This window comes from Podarcis vaucheri, assembly GCF_965113315.1.
Source record: "Podarcis vaucheri genome assembly, chromosome: 13".
Classification (NCBI taxonomy): Eukaryota; Metazoa; Chordata; class Lepidosauria; order Squamata; family Lacertidae; genus Podarcis; species Podarcis vaucheri.
This window is the reverse complement of record NC_138751.1, coordinates 14,265,061-14,280,525: the sequence shown is the minus strand read 5'-3', so window position 1 is coordinate 14,280,525 and position 15,465 is coordinate 14,265,061. Positions and strand designations below refer to the sequence as shown.

At 44.7% G+C, this 15,465-nt stretch overlaps 2 protein-coding genes across 5 annotated transcripts; both read left to right on the top strand.

Annotated features, from left to right (window-relative positions):
• The first annotated feature begins 375 nt into the window (after nucleotides 1-375).
• On the top strand, nucleotides 376-5,448 carry CCNB1IP1 (cyclin B1 interacting protein 1). Of its 4 annotated transcripts, none has more exons than XM_082196493.1 (4): nucleotides 376-785; nucleotides 2,467-2,837; nucleotides 3,578-3,902; nucleotides 4,560-5,448. In XM_082196493.1, the coding sequence occupies exons 2-4, from the start codon at nucleotides 2,541-2,543 to the stop codon at nucleotides 4,751-4,753; spliced, it is 816 nt and encodes a 271-aa protein (XP_082052619.1). In that variant the 5' UTR covers nucleotides 376-785; nucleotides 2,467-2,540; the 3' UTR covers nucleotides 4,754-5,448. The 4 variants fall into 4 exon arrangements, with proteins under 4 accessions (XP_082052619.1, XP_082052618.1, XP_082052617.1 ...); XM_082196492.1 differs by having other exon boundaries at nucleotides 376-829; XM_082196491.1 differs by having other exon boundaries at nucleotides 376-881.
• Nucleotides 5,449-6,262: 814 nt separating this feature from the next.
• TTC5 (tetratricopeptide repeat domain 5) lies at nucleotides 6,263-14,383 on the top strand. The gene is made up of 10 exons (XM_082196483.1): nucleotides 6,263-6,773; nucleotides 7,605-7,737; nucleotides 8,203-8,414; nucleotides 8,624-8,774; nucleotides 8,883-8,974; nucleotides 10,956-11,012; nucleotides 11,307-11,453; nucleotides 11,565-11,779; nucleotides 12,547-12,694; nucleotides 13,448-14,383. The coding sequence occupies exons 1-10, from the start codon at nucleotides 6,654-6,656 to the stop codon at nucleotides 13,565-13,567; spliced, it is 1,395 nt and encodes a 464-aa protein (XP_082052609.1). The 5' UTR covers nucleotides 6,263-6,653; the 3' UTR covers nucleotides 13,568-14,383.
• The last annotated feature ends 1,082 nt before the right edge of the window (nucleotides 14,384-15,465 follow it).

Below are 15,465 nucleotides of genomic sequence, written 5' to 3'. Positions count from 1 at the left end.
AGCCATTTTTTGGTTTGCAACTTTTATAATTCACTGACTGGCACGTGAGGGGCATTGTAATTTTTGTGACGGGGACGTGGAGACGCCCAGCTTAAAAGCACAAACACGACAGTTCCGTGCTTAACTCGCTTTTCTTTCCGCCAGCGATATGCCCCTGGCGATTCGCATTCCTAGCCACTTCCCCCCCCCCTCTCCCGCCCCTCGCCTCCTTTAGCGCCTCAGGGGAAGCGTTGGCAAAAAGAGCTGGAATTAAAAGTCGGTTTGAAGAGCGGCGCGAGCTCCGGCCGTTGGAGGGAGACGCGGGGGTGGGGTGGGGTGGGGGACCAATCAAGAGGCGGCGCGTGAGCATCTTTCTTCTTTTCCAACCTCGGCGTTCTACGTATTTTCCCGCCTTTTCTTCGCTGCCTATTCCCCCTCCCCCACCGCCCATCTTTCTAACTCCCATTTGTAAATAACTGCCTCACAAGCCTGCGCCACTCACGTCAGTAAAATACCTCGTTCGAAAGAGTTCAATATATTACGTCACAAAAGCATCAACTTCCGGGCTCACTTTCTTTTAAAACAACAGGGTTTTGTTTGTTTTTACACCCCGCCCCCGCCCCCCGCCAATAATAGCTACTCGCTGAACTTTTATTGTTTACTCAAGAGTGCCACTTTTGGTTCACACCGTGACAGCTGTGTGGGAAGTACATCTGGTTAATCTTATCTAGTCGATGGGCTTCCCAAAGGCATTTTCTGGTCGGCTGCTGTGAGAAAAAGGATGCTGGACTAGACGGGGCTGTTTGGTCTGATCCAGCAGGACTTTATGCTCCTTGAAGGGAAATTTAAAGTCTGTTAAATTTCTGGGACTTGCCTCCCACTATAAGAAAAAAGAACAATGGGTAGTGTTTTAGTATTGAACTGATGTGTTGCGAATAAAAAGTGGGCTTAATGTGTGTGTGTGTTTTTAAAGTATATAAATATTATAAATAAATCCTCTGTGGATGGGCATGGGGTGTGGAGGGTGAAGAGCATCCTTTCCTTCAAAGAATTGTGGGCACTGTTATTTGTTGGAAAGTGCAACTGTAGGGAAAAGCACAGTGCCTAGAATTCTTGAAGGAGAAGAACAACAGAATTGCAGAGTTGGAAGGGACAGTGTATTTTGAATATGCTTTAAAAGGTGAACTGGATGATTGGTCTCTTGGTTGTTTTGCACTCCTTGGGCTGTATCTACTCAGAGTAGGCCCACTGAAATTAATGGAACTTAGTATGGGTTGTATCCAGTGCTTTCCCCCCTAGAAAATTGGTGCCTGTACTCGTCATGAAGTTGTTACATTAAGTGTCACACTTTTTAACCAAAGAGGCTAAAAGGAAGTGCCGGTACTGCGTACCTTTGAGTAACCCAATGAAACGAAAGCACTGGTTGTATTCAACATTGTTGTTCTACTTGTGCAACAAAACTTCCATCTCCTCAGCAGTCCCCTGTGCACCCTTAAAGCCCGTTTCGGAGGATCTCTGGAGATTTTGGGGGTGCATGAGAGGAAGGGGAAGTCCTATTGCATGAGTGGAACTTGACAGATACAACCCTTGATCCATTAGTTTCACTGAGATTATTCCAAGTCTGATACAACTCCTTTTGTGATTCCACCCCCCCCCCCCAATTGACAATATATTCCCCCTTTAGAACTCACTGTCAGTAAAGAAAGTACTACGGATTGTTTTTTCGTACAGTACGTCAAAGTTGCAACATACTTTACAGTCTTACTGCTTTCATTGTTGTAGCAATCCTGTGAAACAGGACAAAATAAATGCCATGTTACAGATGGGGATCTTACTGAGGCAGAGAAAATGACTTGCCTAGCATCCTCCCTAAAGTCCATGACAGAACTAGTACTATAAAAATGATCTCCTACAACCAAGTCTGGAAGACATACTTCAGTACCCAGCACATAATTTATGGAATTTGCTGTCACATGGTTTTTATTTATTGATTTAGATGTGGCAATGGTCACTTGTTTAGATGAGCTTAGACACTGGACAAATTTATTGACTGTCAAAGGCCATGATAGCTGTGGGCAATATGCCACTGAATTCAGGTGGCTGGGGGTGAGCTACTGCATGGATTCAAAATGCAATAGTAAAGCCTGAGTCAATAAAAAATGTCTTAATGTGGTGCTGAAAAAGGCACCAGACATCTTTTGAGGAGGCCATTCTGTAGCTGAGGTGTCACCACTGAATAGATCCTGTCCTTGGAATCCATCCAACTCACTTCAATTAGGGGATCCAGGAGCAGGGCCTGAGAAGACTATCTTAAGGTTCAGGTAGACATATACAGTGTTGTAATGGGAGGAGGCAATCTTTTAGGTAATCTGAATTGCAGATCTGCTAAATGAACATATAATGATCTTAAGTCCAGTTCTCTGCCAGGCAGCCATAGCCTATAAGCAATTTGAAAATCCTAGCATTAATACTTATTTCATTTTATAGGTGTGGTATGGTGAGCGCTACCTTTCCATCGCATAAAAAGTACTTGTAAAACTTTTGCACTGGCTCCATCAAACATGTCAGTCTGTGAGGATATGCTTCTTTGCAATTACCGCAAATGCCGAGTCAAACTTTCAGGCTACGCATGGGTCACAGCCTGCTCACATATTTTCTGTGACCAACATGGCAGTGGGGAATTTAGCCGCTCGCCTGCAGTCTGCCCTGCTTGTACCAGTGCTCTTTCTGGTAAACTGGATATTGTTCGAACAGAACTCAGTCCTTCTGAGGAATACAAAGCCATGGTCCTATCTGGACTGCGACCAGAGATTATTCTGGACATCAGTTCCAGGGCTCTGGCTTTCTGGACATACCAGGTAAACACTCCTTGAACAGGTTTCCACCAATGGAATTTTAAGGTTTTGAAAATTTAGCTGTACTCTATCTTTTCACTATCAAGAGGAGATGCAGATTGGGGTGGATTTGTAACAGAAAAACCAGACATAAAATAGTTAAGAAACTACCTTTGGCTAATTAAACAATTTATGGCCTTTTAAACTCTGTGTGTTGGGGGTTATTTCTTTTCTTTTCTTTTGTTGTTTTGCTTTGTTTTGTTACTATGTTATGCATGCTTGTGTTGTGTAAACCACCCTGTGATCCTTAGATGAAGGGAGGTATAGACATTAAATTTACTACTGCTACAGTCAAACCTTGGTCCCCGAACACCTCCGTTTTGGAATGTTTTGGCTCCCGAACGCCTAAAACTCAGAAGTAACTGCTCCGGTTTTTGGAAGCTGAACATGTTACGTGACTTCCACTTTGAGTTTTCTTATTTTATTGAGGCTTCTGCTTCAGTTTTCAGTTGTCTAACATTTCAGAAGTTGAACTGTCTTCCAAAATGGATTACGCTTGACAACTGAGATTTGACTGTACTACTACTCCAGCCTCCAATCTGCTCAACTTCTGCTAGAGATTTCAGCTGAAAGAGAAAGGAAGAAAAATAATGAGGAAGAATAAAAGAATCAAGGGAGGGGGGAATACATTGAGCACATATTGCTTAGCCCTGACATTACAGTGGCTCTTATGCTCCTGCATACTCTATCTTCTATCCTTGCAGGTTCATCAGGAGCGCTTATACCAAGAATATACCTACAGCAAGGCAGAGGGTCACTTGAAGCAGATGGAGAAAGTCTACACCCAGCAACTCCAGAGCAAAGATGTGGAGCTGACTTCCATGAAGAGTGAGGTCTCCTCCCTAAAGAAAGTACTGGAAGAATACAAAAAGAAATTCACTGAGCTCTCAGAGAAACTCATGGAGCGCAATCGGCAGTACCAGAAACTGCAGGGCCTCTATGACAGCCTACGCTTGCGCAACATTGCTGTGGCCAACCAGGAGGCAGGCCAAGAGCCTCCTATCCAGCCTGTATTTGGTTTCTCTTTGGGTAAGGACAGGGGCCTTTCAGTTGGGTAGTTAAGCTTGTACTAGCATACTCAGTGCAATTAACTTTTCCCCCACAAAGAGCAATATGAGAGAAACATAGGCATGATGGGGAAATCCTATGTATATTAGAAAAGTATAGTTTTGCCCCCAGACACATGGAGCCGCTTAGAGTGGCTGGGGCAACCCAGTCAGATGGGCAGCATATAAATAATAAATTATGAAGACAATGGTGATGATGTTACCAACTCATTTCTTCTGTCTCTCCTAGCAAAGCAAATGGAACTTTGCCCAATTTTTGTGGTTAATTCTCTTGAGTGCCACACCTCACGGAATATGCCCTACTCATTTCCTTATCTACACTATACATTTAAAGCAGGATCTTGCCACTTTAAACTGCCATAGCCTCCTGCCTCAATTTCTGGGTATGGTAGTTTGTAAGGAGTCAAAAGGAGATTCCTAAATTTCCCTCACACAGCTACAATTCCCAGAGAGGCTTAACAATCAATCCATCAGTCTACTCTACTCTACTCTACTCTACTCTAGTAAAACTGCAGGCATATATTGAGTATTCTCTGTGTTAACATACTACTGTGGCTAATATTGGCTTACTTGTAGATTAAATCCCCCTAATACAATATCTCTTGTTCACATGTTCTAGGTAATGCTGCCAGGTTCTCTGAGAATGCAACACCTATCCAGGACTGGCGTGGTGATGGGGACTTCCATTTCAAACCCTTCTTTGCTGCCTCTCCACCACTGGGCCAGTCTGGCAACAGCTTCTTTACCTCTCCTGGCAATGGTTTGGAACAGCAAGCAGGAGGCAACAAGGCATATAAAATTAAGAGAATATAAATTGTAACTTATGTTGACAAGTTTAGGCCTTTTTGAATATCCAGGTTAGGCATGAAATGCTTGTTGGACTGAAATGTTCGTTGCAGACTTGAGGGTTTTAAAAGAACCCACAGGCCAGATCTCAGTGAAGTCTAATGTGTGTTAAATTTCCTGAAATCTCAGAAGTAGCAAATTTTAAAGGAAGAGAGCCTGCAGTGAGGACTAAAGGAGTAAATGCTCCAGTTAAAACCAATTCCTTTCTAAGCTTCGTTCTTTCTCTCAGCAGAGTGTTCCAGTTGTTGCTAATGGTTACTATAGCCACCCGCACCTCTAGATATTGTTGCATATATGCTGTCATTGTTCCATTACTCAGCAAGATTAATTCCTGCCCTGCAACATACGATTATGACTCTGGCTCTCACACAAATTATGATTCCTTAAAGTAAAATGTGAAAGCTTGCTTCACCATGTCATTTTTTTCTGGCACCAAGGCTGCAATCTTACATATACTTACCTGGTAATAAGGTCTATTGAATTCTGTGGTGTCTGGGTACAGATGTACAGGATTACAGCCTAATTGTTTAATTACTATATTGTTGCAACTAATGTGTTATGTGATCTTTCCTCCCGATTATTGCTTTGAACTGCCACATTTGTGTTGTAATGTAATGGTACTTTTTTCTCCAATTACGTGCATAAACATGTTTGCAAGCCTGTGTTTAATTTGTTCACTGCTTATTGAAACAGGTGGGGTTGAGGTTTTTTGCGGGGTGGGGAGGAAAAATCTAATATGCCTGGTGTGTTTGCCTCTGATTAGTGTGCACACACTTTTTGTTGGTACATACCACTATGAGCAGTTTTTGCTGTTAGAACTTAGGGTTGTAGCCAATGTTAGTCCTACTTAGAGTAGAATAGACATGACTAACAGGTTCATTAATTCAAATGGATGTACTCAGAGTAGGACTAGCACTGGATACAACCTAAGTTCTAATAGCTTTTTAAAGTTAGTCATTTTAAAACATGCTTCCTCAACCTCGGCCCTCCAGATGTTTCGAAACTACAATTTCCATCATCCCTGACTACTGGTCCTGCCTAGCTAGGGATCAAGGGAGTTGTAGGTCAAAAACATCTGGAGGGCCGAGGTTAAGGAAGCCTGTTTTAAAATTTTAGGCATTTACTAGACTTCAGATGAGTTTGTATTGCTCTGCAAATCAGATAATTGGATCCTTCCAGCCCCTTTGATTCTATGCATTTTACCTGCATTAATCACCATTTGATTTTGTATTCACACTTCTGATGTCACCCTCACCATATATAGAATGGAGTGATTAAGATGCATAAAGGTTAACTAGTCTGTATTACCATAATTACAAACATCCATTTCTTGGGAAAGAAAGCAGAGGAGGAATACAAAATAAAAATAAAATTTCACTGAGCACCCAGACACAACCTGGTTTAAGCATGCCCACCTATGCAAAGGATTGGATTCTGTCTTGCTAGTGAAAACATTTTAATATGAAATGTAAATACAGCATGTACTTTCATGGCATTTGTATCGCAGAAACCTGTAAGCAATTCACATAAGATACAGCTGAAAATACACAAGTAAAAATATGACAAGCTTCCTTTTGAATAGCTGCAGCTTCGTCTTTCAGAAACAGTGTCTCGGAGCACGTACAGAATACTTTCCATTGGGCAGGGAACAAGCTGATTTTATTTTATTTTAACGAATATAAGGAACGGCTGTTATCTTTCAAAACACCATCGCTATGAAACAGCATAAGAAAAGAAGGCACATCTCTGTCACGCAGGTGTAATGCAAAACATTTATTTAAACACGGCCAGGATGATTCCTACGGCTTCCAGGAACAATGGTCGATTCCTCTCTTTGTGGCTTGCAGTTTGGCCTCCAGTCCTTTAGATGTCTCTGCAGGAGCCTCCGTGGTTGCAAGCAAAGAGAATAACAGGAAACGGAGGAGAGTCTCGAGCGATCATGGCTGAGGAAGAAGAAGAAAACCCCCAAGCTCGGCAAGGTTTGCAGGTAGGGCGAGCAAAACATCTCGCCGTGTCATAAGCCTACCCGTTTTTCTTCTTCCTCTGACCTCTGCTAAAGTCAATATATTATCCGAACAGTTTCCTCGCCCCCCCACCCGAGTTGGCAAAACATGGAAGCAGCAGCCAGGAGTTCCATCCTGCTCCGTGCAGGGGTTTTAACTGTGTCAGGATCCACCCGGATCTCATTTTACTGGGAATATGCTGCCGAATATGCTTCTCCAGCAGGAATACCCCCCCCCCCATTACAATACTTCAAGCGATGAGGGAGGAGATGTAGCTAGAGGGGGAGTGGAGGAATGTGGATGTGGAAACCATGCAGAGAAGGGGGTGCAACCTGCCCCTTCTTTTGACTGCATAGGATTCTGCCCGTTCTTCTTTGTACTTCGGTTTTGCTCGCCCCTCAAGCCACTGAGGACCAGGACTCGTAGCACGTTGGCGGGGGGGGCATCTAGTCTAATTCCCCGAGGGTCATTTATTTCAACCCCTTTTCTTATCACTTTCATAGCTATTGAAATCAAGGGTGTGGAGTGCTCAGCCATGTCTTTAAAAGTTGGGGGTTTTTTTTGGCTCGTGCCTGAGCAACTCTAGACTGCTGGAACCTGGAAACGAACAATATTGAATGGAAAACTAAAGACACCTCAATTCGCCCAAATTTCCCATACATGCTTCCTTTGGCATCCGTTAACCACCATCAAATGTCAAGGTAGTGATAGACAAGTGTGTGTTTAGCTTCTGTTTTCGGTGCATTCTGTGTATCGGCAAGATGTTGTTGCTCTGGTTTGATGGTAACGTTCCCTGTTTGGCGATTTCCTGATAGGAACTGGTTGACCAGCTATATCATTTCCGAGACCATTATTTTGAGAGCCACAAGGTGGAAGATGCTGGGAAAAAGCAGCAGGATGTACAGGAAGAGATGGAGAAGACTCTTCAGAAAATGGAAGCATTAGAAGGTAAATCTCAACAGAACCAGCATTCTCCTTTCTCCAACTTGTATACCATTCCTCCTCCTCCTTCCTCATATGCTGTGAGGCTCTGCAGGTGTCCTTTTTATTGTGCATTCCTGATTATTTGTGCTCCTGGTGGCATTAGGGTGGCTATGTATGATAATAATTTTATTATTTGTACCCCGCCCATCTGGCTGGGTTTCCCCAGCCATTCTGGACGGCCCACAGTAGAATATTAAAAACATGGCATAAAAACATTACAATGTTTGATATCTTGCCATGTTTTTAATATTCTACTGTGGGCCGTCCAGAATGGCTGGGGAAACCCAGCCAGATGGGCGGGGTACAAATAATAAAATTATTATTATTATTTCTTTTGGATGAGCTTGGTGACTGAATTTCTAGCACAGTGTGGATTTCATGGACTTGCACTTCACTTACGGCATCTCTCTTTCTCCCATCCTCTGCTAGGCCTGTCTAAGGGCCGAGCTCACACACTGATGCTGAAGGGGAAAGCCTTGAATGTGTCCCCAGATTATAATGCCCAGGCTGAAGAGCTGCTCTCCAAAGCTGTCAAGCTGGACCCAGAACTGGTAGAAGCCTGGAATCAGTTAGGGGAAGTTTACTGGAAAAAGGGTGATGTCTCTGCTGCCCACACCTGCTTCTCTGGAGCGCTTAGCCATGTAAGTCCCCCCTCAGTCCTCCCTTGGGCAGGCGGTGATTCTAGTTTGGAGAGCTGCTTGGCACTTCAAGCCAGGACTATTAAGCCAAAGGACATACCTCAAGGAATACTTTGGGGAAGTGAGAGTCATATTTTGCATTTCACTAGGTAGGATGTGAATTCTTGCTGATTGCAGAAGCCTTGTCTTTCTCCTGCCCCTTTTCTCTTCAGTGCAAGAACAAGGCCTCCCTGCGGAATCTCTCTATGGTGCTGAGGCAGCTGCGCACAAACTCTGCTGATGAGCATGCACACAATGTGATGGACAGCGTGCGGCAGGCCAAGCTGGCGGTGCAGATGGACGTGCGCGATGGCCGCTCCTGGTGTGAGTCTGTCATGCGCCCCTTTTCAGGTGGTCCTGAGGTGGGATGGGATAGAGCAAGGAAGGGAACCGGCTGTGCAACTTGCTAATTATGCTCTCTGTATTCCACAGATGTTCTGGGCAATGCCTACCTCTCCTTGTTCTTCAATTCAGGGCAGAACCCCAAGATCTCCCAGCAGGCGCTGAGTGCCTATGCCCAAGCAGTAGGTGCTGGAGGGGACTCTAGAGGAAGCCTGTGGTATGGTGGGGAGGAGGGGGTTGGGGGCCCAGGTTAAGCCTCTTCTACATTGCCAGGAGCTGAGGTGGAAATGGCTAGTTCTAGGCGGCAGATTAGAGGGCTGGCAATGGAAGCAGGGAGACCCAGTTTCAAATCCTTCCTTGCCTGCAAAGCTTACTGGGTTACCTGAGCAAGTTGCACTCTGAAGGGGTGGAACAGGCTAAGTCACTTCTGACTGTATGCAGGGAGATGCATTTTCTAATGTTCTTCTAAGTAAAACCACACAAATAAAATAAATAGCAAACCCTCTCTCCAAGTGAGAAACTTGCACAGCTGGAGCTATAATCTTGGCTATAATCTTTTCATGGAATGCTAGTTATGTAACTGTTTTAATTTATTTTTTAGATTGATATCCACTTTTCTTCCTAGAAGCTCAAGGCAGTATACACAGTTCTCTTTCCCACACCCACCCAACTTCCCATTTTATCCTCACAACAGTCATGCGGTTAGATAGTTTCTGGCCCAAAGTCACCCAGAGAACTTCATGGCTGAGTGGGGATATGAACCTTGGTCTCCTCCGTCCTAGTGCAACACTCTAACCACTACAGCATACTGTCTGTCTACACAGGCAAGGATACTGAAAGGGCACCTCCTGTCTGCAGGTTGAGGTGGCATTTCGGCATTCTGCCACTTCCTTTTGCTGCATATACACGCCTAACCTCAATCTAGTCTACCTAACCAACTTGCTGTAAGGCAAAAATGAGATACACATGTTGTTTTTAAAGGTCCCTCCTGTTTCATAAATTGCTTTGATATTTCTAATGTAAAGGAATTAATGCATTTTGCAAAATAAAATAAAGATGTTGCAGTCTTCACTAGCATAAGTTTGCCATGCTCTTGGGAAGTTCTCATACCGAGGATGATGAGGATATTCACCTCCTGTTATTTTTTAGCATCTGACAAAAGACGTTATTTGGAGATAAGAGCCCAAAGGCTGGGCCATACCAAAGGCCTATTGGGTTCAGCATTTTGTTCTCATTGTGGCCAGTTATGCCCACGGAAAGCTCATAAGCAGGGCATGAGCGCAATTGTGCTCGTGAACCCCAGCAACTGGTATTCTGACATCAGCCTCTGAATCTTAATATAGAACCACCATGACTAGTACCCCCTGAGATCTGTATTCTCCGTGAATTCTTATAATCCTGTTTTAAAGCTAAATTGGTGCCCGCCACTACATATTATAATAGTGAGTATCAAAGTTTAACTATGCAGTATGTGAAGAAGTTATTTTGTCTGTCCTGAATCTGCCAATATTCCTCATCACTGGGTGACCCTGGGTTCTAGTACTGTGTGAGAGAGAAAAACCTCTATCCACATTCAGATCACGGTGCATAATTTTGTGCTCCCCTGCTTTGAATAGAATAGAGGCAGAGATTAGTTGGTGTAGAAGAATGCCTGGTTTTCTAAATCGTGACTTTGTGGCATATCTGCAAAGTGGTTCTTGCTCAGCTCAGCTGCTGTCCCCAGCTGGACCCACCAACATAGTGGAAAAGTGCAAGAGATCAAAATGAAGGCTAAAGTTGCCCAATAGGGATAGTTAGGGGCAGCCTAGAAACAAAATTTGGTGCTCATGCAATAACTTCCCAGAGTAATCCTGTGAGCATATAAATACCTGGAACAAGACATGTCAGGATTGGTTACTTATGTAACTGTTCTGTGGATTTTGTGAGCTGGACCAATGAAGGGGAAAGAAAATGAGGTAGCTAAAGGTGTGGTTTGTGATGATTTGCCATTGGGCCATTTATAAATATGCACCTTTAGATGGGGGGTGGATGGGGATTTTGGTCTGCAGCTGGTAAAAGCAAAAATGACTGTGGAGGAAAGTGCTTGGGGAGCAGGGGGAGAGTGTCCTCACAGAGGAAGTGATGGTGGATGCTCATGCCTTTCTCTTGGTCTTCTTTCTGTAGGAGAAGGTGGATCCCACGGCATCTTGTAATCCAGATCTACATCTTAATCGAGCCACGGTGAGCAGAAAGGATGGGAAAAGTCATGGGGCAAGATAGGTTTGGCTGCCTTGTGCTTGACCTATCGCGGAGAACTCTGAAAAGTGTGGGTCTGGTTAGATGATGGGGGGCTGGCAATTCCAAGTAAAATACATCTTAAGGCTACCATCTAAGCAGTCATCAAGGGACCGATTTTCAATCTCTGCTCTTGTTCTGACTTAGTTGACCTGTGCCTGCAGTTTCCTATTTCTATAGTAGTGTAAGTTCCATGTGACCCTAGCTTATCACCTTCTGCTCTGTTGTTTTTGGGGGCAGCTATATAAGTATGAAGAAAACTACATGGAAGCTCTGGAGGGCTTTGCACAGGCAGCAGCCCTTGATCCAGCTTGCCCGGAACCACGCCAACGGGAGCAGCAACTTGTAGATTTCCTGGAGCGGCTAACCAGCCTCCTTGAAAACAAGGTATTATTAACGGCAACAAGACTTGGTGTCCTTTCACTGCCTGACCCATGCAAATGTAGCATCGTCCAACAATGCAAAGGTGACTCACCATGCTGCTTTTCTCCCTTGCAGGGAAAAGTGAAAGGCAAGAAGCTGCAGAGCATGCTGGGAAGCCTGCGTACCTCCCAGCTGGGCCCGTGTGGGGATGGGCGCTACCAAGGGCCCTCGGGTCAGAAGGTGCAACTGGAACAGCGCCCCCTGGGCACCTTGAGGTCTGGCGTTAACTCTGGTGTTGTGGTGCTGGGGAAGGTGCTGTTCAGTCTGACCACAGAGGAAAAGGTGCCCTTGTGAGTTTCTGCCACATCCTGCCTTGGAATCTTTTCCTATGTCTCCCCCCCCCCGGACTATATCCACCTTTTCCTTCCTGCTTAGCTTTATCCCGCTCTCTTCATAGTTTGTTAGGGCTTATATTCTTCCCTAGGAAGATAGGTTTCAATAATTATTTAAAAGTAGCAAAAAGCTGTGGAAGCTTATCCCACAAACGCACATCATTATGGAGGCCACCAGATGCTTGCTTAAACAGAAGTAAATACCTTAATCTTGATTCTGAAATGTGTTCAGCTTGATGTGTTGTTGGTTCTTTAGAGCAGGGTGGAAAACCTTTTGGCTCTATGAGCCAGATCCTTATCAGGATTGGCCTTGCTGGCCAAATTCACTCACCCACCTGCCAACTCAGCTGACATCACAACTGATGTTGGCTTATGAGTGGTAGCCATATTTTGGGGAAAACGACCACACAAGCTGAGATTGGCTCACTGGCTGGAGTAAGGCAGTCCATCCTTGCTGTAGAGTAAGGCAGTTCTAATAAGGAGAAACTACCTTTGATGGGATAACAGGGAACTCTCTGTTGAGCTTGGAGACTATGACACCTACAAGATGCTTAGTCTGTCCTTGAGCTTTATCAACCATGACCAGCTCCTTGGGCTCTGCTGTGTGGGCAAGTATCCATCTTGCTCCTCTCTTGATCTTTCCACTTCCCTGTCTACCCATCCAGCAACCTGACTGATACTTCTTTTTAAACATATTTTGTTCTTTCCTCTCTTTACTCAAACAGCACTTTTGGCCTGACTGACTCCACTGAGGGCCCCTGTTTTGCTGTCACTGTGTACAACATGGCGCAAAGCTGGGGGGTTTTGATTGGGGACTCGGTGGCCATCCCTGAGCCTCACCTTCAGCATCATCACATCCAGCACCAAGGCAAGGTGAGTTCCGTCTGTGTTCTTTCTTTGGCCCTTTCAAATTCTATTATGTACCTGTTTCCATGTTGCTTGAGATGCAACCAGAGACTCCAAAGAGGTAGTTGGAAGAGACAGCACAGAATTACTTGAATGCACAAGTGATGGAAACAGTTTAAAGCAGAGGCAACAATTCGAGGCTTACTGGCGTCATCTTGTCTGTCTTGGCACCCCCTTGTTCTTATGTATTTTTCCCCACCCATTCCCAGATCAGTCATTCTGGGAGAAAGATTCCAAGTGGAGAGGAAGCCTCCATGTCTTTTTTAAAATGGCACTTTTAAAACTTTGTTTCAGTTGGAAGTTGTGTAAATCTGGGTGGGTGGGTGTTTTCAGATAACCTGCTTATTTGAGCATTTGTCCTGATTTGCCTGTAGAGGAGATTAGACAGTGCCAGCTATTTAATGCGTAGTTCATTTTGATTTGTTTGCAGGAAAGCTAGACATTACACCTAAGCAAGTGTTAACACTGTCCCAGTGCATTTTCCTGTCACTTTCCTTATCACAAAATGTCATGTCTTTTGGAGACATTGGTTTTGTTGTGCAAGGTTCTTTCCATCAGCTGTGATTACGCTGCCTGAATTTGCCAATATGTAAGCAAATCTTGCCTGAAAATAGTCCCTGTAGTCCCAGTTACAGTCAGCAAGGTTTGGAGGGAGGGAGGCCTTACTTAGATTGAATCCTTCCTCCGCACCCTAACCTTTTCTCCATTCCTCTTTTTCAGAGTTTTACTTTTTCTAGCATCCGGGTGGAGACGCCTCTCCTGCTAGTGGTGAATGGCAAAGTGCAAGGATCCCAGAGCCAGGCTGCAGCCACCATTGCGTATCAGGCACAAAGTGAATGAAGTGAGGGGGCAGGAGGAGACGGCAAGTGGGGGGACTGCTCTCCTGCCTGGTGGTGTTTGGCCTTCAGGCAGAACCTGCTACCTCTCAGAGGATCTAGAAAATCAAAGGCCTGGGGCAGGGTTAGCCAAGGCAGTGTCATCCAGCTGTTGCTGAACGACAGCTCCCAGCATTTCTCCTCCTTGGCTATGATAGCCGGGGCTGATGGGAGTTGTTGTCCAACAACATCTGGAGGACACTACCTTGGCTATCTAGGGCCCAGCAAGGTTGGATTTGTTTTTATCATACATTCAAAGACACTAGGTTGAAGGAGTGAGAGACAAGAGAGGGAATTGCAGGACTCCAGGGTTAAGCCCTAGTTTTGCTGCCTCTAGTTCTACTTCCCTATGCATCAGCCTAGCCTCGATCCTCTGCAGTAATAAGAATTAGCCTTCATGAGTCAGTCTGAAAAATCAGCAGGGCTGCTCAGCTCACTCCCATGTCTTTCCCTAGACTCTTCCCACTTTTCCAACACCAGTCCTGCCCCATCTCTAATGTTAGGGAGGGCGACCCTGTTGCCCGTTTCTCACCTTAACTTCCATTTCAGTTGAGTTTGGGCATTTGAGCTTCTTTGGCTCTTCTGTCTTTCGTAGATCCCAGTTGGCTGAGCACTAGTCCCCATTGTCTTTTATTGTGTGTGTGTGTGTGTGTATATACAGGAGATAATAACATCCGTATTTATTTGGCAATGTTTTGAGTTCGACTTTGTAATTTTTATACATATTCTGCTCTTTCTGTTCCCTACTTTAACCAATAAAAACCTGCATTCTTTGCTTTTTGGGCAATGCCTTGTGTTTGGTTCCCATAACAAAGATTAAAAAAGATTTCGATTAGCAAGGCTCAAAGCAGGGTAAAGCACATGATCCAGTTTTATCCTCATAGCAGCCCTGCATGGTGGTTGTTACTTTATTTTTTGAGTTCCACCCACCTGACTAGGTTGACTCAGCCCACTCTGGGTGGCTTCCAAGAGAATATACAAAAACACAACAGAATATCACACATTAAAAGTGTTTCAATATAGGGCTGCCTTCAGATTTAATTTAACAGAAGGTTGTATACTTGTCTAGAGAAGGTTGTATGCTTGTTTATCTTCTTGACATCTGATGGGAGGGCATTCCACAGGGTGGGTACCACTACCGAGAAGGCCGTTCCTGTTTCCATGTAGCTTCACTTCTCACAATGAGGGAACCGCAAGAAGGACCCCAGAGCTAGACCTCAGTCTCTGGGCTGGATGATGGGGGTGGAGAAGCTCCTTCAGGTTCACAGTCTAGGGTAGACTGAGAGACACCACGGCTGAGCAGTGACGACTTGCCTCATGGGAGTATGGCCAGCTTTCCTTGCTATAGAAGAAGGATGGGTAAAAGTTGCCTTGCTGATCCACCTTTCCTGGAAGGAGTGCCATTTAGTCCCTGATGGACCTACCAAATTTTGATTGAGGAATGGTTCAAAGGTTTGCCCACATGTCCATTCTGAAGGGAAAGAAGGGTTGCAAGAATTGGGGAGATTGCCACAAGAGATCAGGGCCCTGCTGGATTTGACATCCTTCCGCAGGGCCTGCAAGACGGCGTTGTTCCACCAGGCCTTTGGTCAGGGCTCAGCCTGACTCCCCTTCTCTTTTTGTATAAGAACTAGTATGAAAGAGGCCTCCCATCATTCTCACAGGCTCACATAAGAACAGCGTAAACAGTTGGGCCTGGTGAGCATTTACTGTTCCCAACCCTAATCCTGTCGAAAGCCATCTAATTAGATTTTAATTTGATCCTGACTTGTTTTTAGGAGGTAATTTAATTAATGTTCGATTTTATACCCATGGTTTTGGCTGGGGAGGACAGGATACAAATAAAAGATGATGATGATGAAA

Bases quoted from the DNA above. Each gene is read 5' to 3' on its own strand.
- CCNB1IP1 (XM_082196493.1), top strand. From the start codon at position 2,541: ATGTCAGTCTGTGAGGATATGCTTCTTTGCAATTACCGCAAATGCCGA. The intron at 2,838-3,577 runs GTAAACACTCCT...CTATCCTTGCAG, and splicing joins TGGCTTTCTGGACATACCAG to GTTCATCAGGAGCGCTTATA. The intron at 3,903-4,559 runs GTAAGGACAGGG...CACATGTTCTAG, and splicing joins TGTATTTGGTTTCTCTTTGG to GTAATGCTGCCAGGTTCTCT.
- TTC5 (XM_082196483.1), top strand. From the start codon at position 6,654: ATGTCTCTGCAGGAGCCTCCGTGGTTGCAAGCAAAGAGAATAACAGGA. The intron at 6,774-7,604 runs GTAGGGCGAGCA...ATTTCCTGATAG, and splicing joins AAGCTCGGCAAGGTTTGCAG to GAACTGGTTGACCAGCTATA. The intron at 8,975-10,955 runs GTAGGTGCTGGA...TTCTTTCTGTAG, and splicing joins TGAGTGCCTATGCCCAAGCA to GAGAAGGTGGATCCCACGGC.